Genomic DNA, 9,679 nt, shown 5'->3' on the forward strand with positions numbered 1-9,679 from the left:
ATTGTTAAGTTTATGGTGGGTTTATTCGTAACTTTAACTATGATATAACCCAGGGTTTATGGTTTGTGTGCATAGTTCATGGATGTGGTGGTTCGTCAATGCAGCAGAACGCCAAAGTAAATGTTGCCGTATTTGCTTACTTCTTGGCGACTAATGCAAGACAGTTACTGCCTGAAGAAATGATTTCACTTCAAGGGGTTATGACAACAGCAGCTACACATAATTATATGTGTTTATTGTGTATTTATTTAGTTATTTGCTATACATCGTAATTTATTGTTCCATGGACCTCTCATGAGCTGTGCCCTTAATAAAGTCTGAATTGAATTAAATTGAATTGAATTGATTATACAAGGTATAACTGATGGTTTTCTTTAATTGCGCATTATTATTATTGGTGGGTCGTTGCCTTACAAAGACTACTGAATACAGATTGTTGTCTACTCACCTTTGTATTTATCATTTATTTTACTATATCTATGTCCTTACATGTTGTTAACACAACAAGCTCACAGCCAGACTAAGAACCATCTATTCACAGACGCTATTTATCACATTTATCATACAGTTTGTTGAAGACAATTCATAAAAGACACTGTCAAAAAAGCACTACGTAATGCTGAGGTTGCGTCAGGATTCAATACAGTCATGAGCCAATGAAAACATCCTATTTTGGGCGGACTATTTGAACGTTCCAAACTGTGGCTCTCTGATTGGCTAGTAGAAACGTCAATCAGAGGAAGATCGTCTCATGTAATAGATGCGCTGCATTTCGATTCCAGTGGCACTTATCAGTGGACTGAAGATGTATTATCAATCTTAAGTACAAACTTCTTGACGATAGTGTTAGAAATTATGTTAAAACGATAACAAAATTCTAGGCATATGCTTAATTTGTACCGTTAAACCCGAACGGAGGAGATTTCCATTCTTGAACCCAAGCCATGGATTGGTTGTTGCCGTGTGACGTCACGTGTGGGCGTGAGCGTTATCAACATCAACAAAAGAGAGAAGAGAGAAAGGAAAAAGACGAGAGAAGACGAGAAGGAAAACAGCAGATTACCACAGATATGTGGATTTAACTCGCAATAACAGGTAGAGAACACCTTTAATAATATATTGAAATTATACTTATATTACACAGACTACAGCGTATTTCCTGAACTATATTTGCTTTTTCTGCCAGTCCTTAACTCGAAAGAGAAGGAGAAAAAAACTAGATTGAAAGTGAACGGTTGACAATGGGACGTTAATTTAGGTAGACTGATTGCCGAAAATTAATTAACGTGCCTCTTTTGCATTTGCAAATATTATTCTATTACACAATTATGGTAGAAGTCATAGGAGTGTTTTGAATGGTATTGAAGCATATTTTTTTAGTCTCTGCAAGGAAATAGTGACATTTACTAAGTGTTTCCTGTTCCTTGTCATGGTTTTAAGATGACAAATATTGTATTTTACATCAGTTTGCATAAATGATTTCCTTCTTACAGCCGAGGCAGTTTTTCCTTCTTGTCTGTTGTTGTATGTTATCTCTTGGGTCCGTCTCCTGTCCGAGGCTGAGCTTTTAATCACGGTTATATTCTCGAGGAGATAACACCACAAGCACATTTTATTACATTAATAAGCTATAATTTGTAAAACACTTGTTATTTTGTATCGATAATCATGTATTACAGTATAATTTGATAGACATTTAACGTTTGTGGAATGAAAAAAAAAAAAAAACCCAGCCCCTCCCCCGCTCCGACCACAGAGGATTTAAAACGTTAGCTAGCTGCTGTTAACGTTAGCTTCCTCCGTTACCATCAACCAAAACGATAAAATTGTGGGTTTCCGACCGTGTGGTTTATGTTTTTGTATGTTTTAGGTTGTTTATTAACGAGTAGAACCTTGGAAAAGCAGTTGTTTTTCGGTCAGGGACAGACAGAGAAGGCGTTTACCAGAGGAAATCTGACACCAGAGCCCAGCTGAGGGAAGTGGGCTGAGCTTTGAGCTGTGACCCCTGTAAGGGCTGAGAGCAAATTTAGGCCATCAATATACAGTCATAATAAAACAAGACATCATTTACACATCAAGTTTTTACCAAACATGGATGAATAATGAAATTTTACATACGATATGTTTTTCCGTATACAGTTTTTTTTAATAATATATACATATATATTTCTAAAAGAAAGGAAAGGAATATGCTGTTGTGTTTGATGTTACCTCCAAAGGTTTTATATGATTTTCATATATGGCTGCAACTAAAAATAATTTTCATCATAGCTTTTTGTTACTTTTTTCGAGTAGTTGAAACGCAAAGATATGATATAAAACAGAGAAAAATAGCAAATATTCACATTGGAGAAGCTGCATTAAGAGAATGTTTTTGCTCTATAAATACATCGAAGAGTAATCGATTCAGCCACTCCTAATGCTTTGAAGAAATGATGAAGTGACAGGCCTTTTTATTGATTTAAGCGAATTTCTCAATAATAGATTTTTTTCGAGGGCATTGTAAAGGAAAAATATAAAGATAGACTTATCAGCGACAAATTCCAAATCATTTTTTTTCCCATTATCAAAGTATTTCAGTCTGTTCACTGTATTTCAAGCAAGTGTCATATTGGAGACGTATGTAGAATGTATCCAGTGAAAAATGTATTTGAAAGATTGAAACCTGAGGGTATTCTGCACTGATGAGAGAACTTTTTGATGCACCTGGTTACATTGTGGAGCTAAACTATGGTTATTTCCTGTTTTGCAGTAAATATACTGTAGTGAAAACAAAAGGTCACTTCCTCCTGTGCCAGCTGAGACATGGACGCCTTCAAGCTGATGAAGGAGCTGAAGGTGAATTATGAGCAGGAGGTTTATTATCTGCCTAGAGAAGCGGGGTTGAGCCTCATCGAAACCACGACACAGGTGAGAATTTTTGACACCAAGTATACGCTCAGAATGGACTATTAACACCTTTTTTATTTTTTTGATTGATCTTCTGGTTAATGTCAAGTCTATAAAATGTAAAAAAAAAAAAATGCCAGTCATGCTTCTCTTGTGTAACTAACTGTCCTCTTCAATACTTTTCTGCCAGTATGTAAATTTGTCATCGGCGTTGTGACAAATAAAGCAGGTCAATCAACCCGCCGTCTCTTTTTTTACAGGACGACAGTCGGATCTCGGCCAAGTGCAGAGATGCCAAAGTGGAGGACCTGTGGAGTCTGACCAGCTTCTTCGGTTACAGCACGCAGACATTCGTCCTGGCTGTTAACCTGCTGGACAGATTCCTGGCCATGATCAGGGTACGAGACGCTTACACCCATCAGGATCAGACATAGGACTCTTTAGCTTTCGTTTTTAACTTTGTTCACTTGCATAGTGGCTGCTGGTGGAAACAGTGTTTAAAGAAAACGAGTACAGCGTTTATATGAAACCATATACCTCATTTTTACAGTGGATAGTCTGGTTTTATGTTTTTATTACAGTCATTTTTATTATTCACTTACTTCCTATTTCTTCAATCCGTTCCCTTTCTGAATAATAAAATTCAAACAGTAAAATGATTTTGTTGCTGATCTGTTGATTTAATCGGGAATCGGATCACACCTTCTCTGACATAAAAAAAATGACGTAAAAGTCTTTCTCAACAAGCCGTTTTCAAACCGCTTCTGACTCGCGTGTCGTCCCCTTTTCCCCTCAGATCCAGCAGAAGCACCTGTCCTGCGTCAGCCTCAGCTGCCTCCACCTGGCCGCCAAAGTGACGGAGGAGGAGTGCAACGTCACGCCCACCGACGAGCTCATCCGCATCGGACAGTGCAGGTTCACCGTGTCCGACCTCAGCCGCATGGAGAACATCGTCACCGAGAAGCTCCACTTCAAGTCCAAAGCCATCACTGCCTTAACCTTTCTCCACTTGTACCACCAGATCATACTTTCAGAATACACAGAAGGGTAAGACCGACATGTACAGACATTCCAGCAAAGATATCATCACAAAAAACGTGCAAACTTGACATTCCTGTCGATCATTTTCCAAATTCAATTTATTAGTTTCATTTCTATGAAAACTCTCTATTGAAACTGGCTGCAGACAGATAATAATTCAACATTTAGTCAACTTTATTTTTTCTTCTGCATCAGCTACAAACACATCCTTTTCTTCTGTTTACAACATATCTGCAGCCCTTGTTTAAGCAGATTGTGGATTTGTTTCACGTCTCTGAATGTCCACATAAAATACCAGAGTTCAGAACAGTGTGTGTGAACACAAAGATTTTCCCATGATTTGATTGGCGGTGGTTCTTCACACCACTGTTTGTTTGTCGGAGCAGCTCCGCTCGATGTAGGGCAGCGGCCGCCTATCAGCCAACTCCAACGTCTAACTGAAGTGCACTGATAAGATTTTTTTTTTTGTCTGCAGCTGCTGGCACCAATACCTCACACTTACATAATCCTGGAACAGTATATTGTTTTCAGTCTACCGAGCTGCACTTGAGCTCAAAACTCTGTTTTTTTCTCCTTTTAAATTCTGTAGTTTTTAGCAGCGTCTTTAAAGGTCTTTTAAAAAGTCTTTCAAAACTTTTCCACTCTGGCCGTCTTAAGTCAGATTTAGATTGTGAGTTGATGAAACTTGAGATTGTGTGTCTGGGAGACACACCTGAATGTGATTTATGTGTCTGTGTGAACAGGAAGGAGACTCTGAGCCTGGAGAAGCTGGAGGCTCAGCTCAAAGCCTGCCTGTGCAGAATCTCTTTCTCTAAAGCTAAGGTAAGAATTCACCGCAGGGGTCAAAGGTCACACTGGATTACACAGCAGCTCAGCAGTCTGAGATGCTCGCAAATTAGTTTTGTTAGTTGAACAACAATACTGAAGTCGTCATAAAATATAAATCATAATACGTGTCTTTTTTTTTCCCCATTTCCCACCTTTCTGTCTCTTCCTCCCTACTACTCCTTCACTTCCTGTCTCTCCCTCTATCACCGTTTGTCCATCCAGTCGTCCGTCCTGGCGTTGTCTCTCCTGAGGCAGGAGATCGAAGCCGTTCAGTCGGAGGACATGTTGGAAATAGCCTTTCACATTCAGAGACACCTGAAGGTAAAAAAAAACACACTGCATGATGTAATTACACAACAGCTAATCAGGGAGGGAAAGTAACAGCAGTGGGTACCTGAAAATGTGATGGAAAACAAATAAATGCAGTTTGCTTTTCTACAAATATACCAGCAACACTTAATTTTTGAGGAGTTTTGAGAGTCTAATGAGAGGGGGGAAGGTGGGGTGGGGTGGGGGTGGGGTGGAGGTAATATTTATTCTTGGCCGGGCGCTGGTCCAAAACATTTTTTTTCTGTAGACGTCTGAGGTTATATAACCTGGTGTCTTGTGTTGTGATGCTCCACTGAACACACTGAAGGAGGAGACGTTTTGAAATGCTTGCAGTTAATGGTTGGAATATTACCAGTTCACAACTGAACTGGTAAGATTTTCCATCCAGTACAGCCGTTCTAACCCTCTGACAGTGTGATGTTTTATAAATTATTTTAAAGAAAAAGTGCCTTCTGCAATGTGTGTCTATTCTAAGAGAGAAACATTTCTGTCTTACCTTCTGTATTTATGTGGTCATTTAAGACCAGTTAGCATATTTTTATATTTCACTTGAGTTATTTTGCTTTTCCAAATGTTCCATTGTGGAAATTTTACTTTTTATTTCAAATTAGACAAAATAAATGGCCTTAAGTGCGTACTTAGACCTTTGTATGTTGTGACTCCTGTAGATGTTTGTCTTACCAACACTCCCACTAACAAGCCTTGAAGCTTCAGGTGTTAAATGACCAGCTGATCAGGTTTCACACCTACAGAAGTTTCATACTTTTAACCTGTTTTCTCTTAACCTGCTGACCTGGAAAAAGCAACTAGGTTTCAGTTTACAGTAACACTTTTCAAAGCAACATACTGTAAAGTGTGCAGTAATTTTAAACACACTTATGTCAGCCAGCGACCAGGGCAGAGGGCCAAACCGCTAAACTGAGCCGCTGTTTGGTTTCAGATTGCAGATGGCGATCTGCTGCTCTGGAGCGAGCGCGTCGCTCGGTGTCTGTCGGACTACGCCTCCCCTGAATGCAGTAAACCCAACCACAGGAGGCTGCAGTGGATCGTGTCACGGCGGACCGCCCAGAACCTGCACAGCAGCTACCGCAGCGTCCCAGAGCTGCCCACCATCCCAGAGGGCTGCTGGGATGAGAGTGAGAGGTGAGAACTCCAAACACACCTGAACAACATACTGATCATTCAACAGCAACACACACACACAACTGGAAATATGCTGCTGATGCTAAAATAATGTTTTTCAGTACTTTAAGTTGAGGAATGTAAATACATTTTACCATTTAATTACTTATTTTTCCTCCAAAGTTCTCAAATTTAAAGTATGCAGCCTCAGATTAAATATTAACTGACAACATATCTGGTTTGTGGGTCAGAACAAGTCAAACATTCACTGCCAGCGTGTTTGGTGCTCTGACTCTCACAGTTCTGAACTTCAAGTCTTAATGTAAGCAATCAGACTCAGAATCAGAGTTGTTAATTTGAACAGTGAACTATCAGTTTCACTCTGAAACAGACGTCATGTCACAGTAGGTGAAGCGAGCTGGAAAATACCCAACACTCCCATCGACAACAGAGGCATTTAAAAAGAAAAGGAACCAGGCACTCCCTGTGTGTCACCACACACACACACACACAAACACAGTTCAGTTTGTGTAGCAACGTAACACTGGTGAACACTCATGTCATGTCATAACACTCTTATGAAATGCAGAGACACTTCATGTTTCAGCATGTTTTTTTTTTTTTAGTAAGTCTTTAAAAGTTAATTTTCATGATTTTTCTTAAAACAAGGACTGAAGTAAAGTTTCCTCACAGATGAAGTGAGTGTAAGTTTAAAGATGGACATTTTTTACAGTGTGCTGTAACACTCAAGTTTCTGTTGTGTTGTAACAACACGTCACGCAGTCAGACCGGCCCCTCTGACTGTCTCAGCCTGTCGGGGCCTCTCATATCTCCCAGCACTGCACTATGGGATGCGTGTGAGTCACTGGTCACGTCCCACTTAGGCAGACGTTTCCATGACGTCACACAAGGCCACAGTGCCTCAAGTTTATGCAACACTGTGCTTCTGGAGAACTTTTTCTACTGTAGTAGGAAATGATAACGCTAATGAGGAAACAGGAACTTGAATTAGTAACAAAAAAAAAAAAGCCTTGATCCCAGTTGACTCCTGTAAACTGATCATTAACCCACAGAGCAGCTCAGTCAAACTGAAAATAGAAAACTGCTGATGTTCAATTTCACACTTGAATATTCAGCAGACGTTAAGGCTGACAGTCAGCTGACTCACACTTCACACATCACAAGTCCGAACATGAGATCAGCTGATGAGAGATTGCATCACATAGAGTAGTAAGGCGTGGATATAGAAGCTTCTTGAAATGGAGGAAGTGTTTTTGTTTTTTTGCTAAGTCATATTAACGTCCTGTCTTCTTATTCTCTTCCTGTGTGACATCACTGTTAAGCTCGGGAATGAAAAAAATCCTTCATTGCTTATTTTAACTTTATTAGTTTACTCATATCTCTTGTTTAGTCCTCCAGAAAGTACGACCAACTTTAATTTCTCCCTTTAGAAGAAGGATTAGAAGAATTTTTTAATTATGTTATGAAACAAAGAAAAATAAATATGGCAGCTTTTTAAAGCAATTACAAGAAAACAGCATGTTTTCATCAATAGTTACACAATCTATGATTAAAATGACTTCCAGCCACTTGGACAATAACTTCATCTAAGATAAAAGATGATGTTAATAACAGTGAAGCAGAGTATCAGCTGTATCCTGACCCGTCTGTCTCTCTCTCTGTGTGTTTCAGTGAGGATTCGTGCGAGGACGTGATGAGTTCAGGCGAGGAATCTCTCAGCAGCTCTCTGGGCAGTGACGCCGGAGGACGCTACTTCCCTCTGCACCTCTGCCGCCAAAAACACCGCCAACACCTCGACGCCTGAAGCCTCCGCCGCCCCGTGCCTCATCATCTCCACCCCCCTCCCCCCCTCCCTTTTTTCTTACTTCTATACCCGAAGTCTTTTAATTTATTATTTAATAAGCTCCGGTGCTGGTGGAGAATCGCACAACAACTGGCAGCTGAGCAGACTCTTCCTGGTAGATTTAGTAGATTTTTTTTTTTTTTTTTTTTAGTTCGTAGACGTGTTGGTGCATGTTTGAGACGTCACATTCCAGGATACACGAAGTTCACGTTTGGCAGATAAAACTCGGGTTAACGTCTGGTCGTTTAAAGGTGCTGAGCTAGCTGACGCCGCCGTCGGCTTAAAAAGTTCTCAAAGCTCGGATGTCAGATGTGACCAGAAACATCTCTTGATGTCAACAAGATAATTTGCCAAAACATGTGGTGTTTATTTAGTAGAATGTTGTTTTGACTGTTATTAATCTAAGACTGTTTCTATTGAGGATGAGGAGTTCTATACTGTTGTATGGAAGGTGAGAGCCGCCACGGTCGTAAAACTTTTAGGCTCATGATTCAAGACTCGATCATATTTTCTCATAATGAACTTGTAGTGCTTGTATTTTAGTTTTATTTATGCAGAAACACATTAACGTGATGTGGAAGTGTTTGTCATCATCTGATGAGCGCAGAACAAACAAACTCATTTTACAGATCACAGCTTCCATGATGCTGTTTTGGCAGCAGAGCTTCTTAATGTAGTTCTCAATGTTTAAACCTGAACAGATTTGACAAGGGATTAGCTATCGAACCTCAACCTTCGTCATGTTATGCCTTCATATCGCCTGTCTCGAGACAAATGACTTCAACGTAAAGTAAAAGTCTTCATGAGTCCATTTTTTTTTTTGTAATGGAGACCCAACTCGGGTCCAGTAGCCATGTTTCATTGTGACAGGTTTCATGTCTGTGTGTTTCTGTTACATACATTCATCATAACGTGGATATAACAGTCTTGAAAACTAAGTATGAGCATTGTTTGTCATGTGATATATTTGCAACGTGGTCTCAAAATCTGAGCGCAAACCGTCAGCGACCGCGGCTGCTCTCGCCTTCCGTACTAAAGTTTCATTTGCACACTTTATTTTTTGCATTGCAAGTGTTAGACGGTTGGACTGGAGGTTTGAGTTTGTATCTGAAGGGAAACTCTGATGTGTCAATTCGTTAGCATTCAGAGTTCATGTTCATACAGTCCCGAGGTGCCTTGCTCAAAGGCAGCAGAGAGCGAGACATGAATCAGCTCTCCGGAAGTTTCCCTTCAGAGTCGAACACTGCGACATCACACAGTGTCCTGTTAGAAACATTTAGTGAGTGTGTGTTTGTGGATGTGTGTATGTATGACCCTGGTTTCAATTTAAAAGTTGCCAATTTTAGGATGTAGCTTGAAAAAAGAAAAAAAAACTTGTGGTGTTTTGAAACTGTTAAGAGAGAGAATGTTGTATGGAACAAAATAATGCTGAGTGTCAAAAAAAAAAGTCTAAAAAATGTTAAAAATGTAAACAAAATGTTAATACAAAAACATGTAAAACTGTAAATGATGTACAAAAAAAAAAATCTGTTAATAGTTCTTTGTAGATATTAAGTTATTTATTCTCTTTTTGTCACCTGTACTGAAAAAAGAAAATCTTATAAA

The 9,679-nt window shown here is 39.5% G+C and overlaps 1 protein-coding gene across 1 annotated transcript; it reads left to right on the forward strand.

The window, feature by feature from the left end:
- The first annotated feature begins 878 nt into the window (after nucleotides 1–878).
- ccng2 (cyclin G2) lies at nucleotides 879–9,679 on the forward strand. Its single transcript, XM_042396048.1, has 8 exons — nucleotides 879–1,095; nucleotides 2,753–2,910; nucleotides 3,150–3,287; nucleotides 3,686–3,936; nucleotides 4,674–4,752; nucleotides 4,981–5,079; nucleotides 6,029–6,231; nucleotides 7,903–9,679. The coding sequence occupies exons 2-8, from the start codon at nucleotides 2,806–2,808 to the stop codon at nucleotides 8,033–8,035; spliced, it is 1,008 nt and encodes a 335-aa protein (XP_042251982.1). The 5' UTR covers nucleotides 879–1,095; nucleotides 2,753–2,805; the 3' UTR covers nucleotides 8,036–9,679.

This window comes from Thunnus maccoyii, chromosome 19 (genome assembly GCF_910596095.1).
Source record: "Thunnus maccoyii chromosome 19, fThuMac1.1, whole genome shotgun sequence".
Taxonomy (NCBI): Eukaryota; Metazoa; Chordata; class Actinopteri; order Scombriformes; family Scombridae; genus Thunnus; species Thunnus maccoyii.

Coding starts and splice junctions, on each gene's coding strand:
- ccng2 (XM_042396048.1), top strand. CDS start 2,806: ATGGACGCCTTCAAGCTGATGAAGGAGCTGAAGGTGAATTATGAGCAG. Junction 3,288..3,685: donor GATTCCTGGCCATGATCAGG/GTACGAGACGCT, acceptor TTTTCCCCTCAG/ATCCAGCAGAAGCACCTGTC. Junction 3,937..4,673: donor CTTTCAGAATACACAGAAGG/GTAAGACCGACA, acceptor CTGTGTGAACAG/GAAGGAGACTCTGAGCCTGG.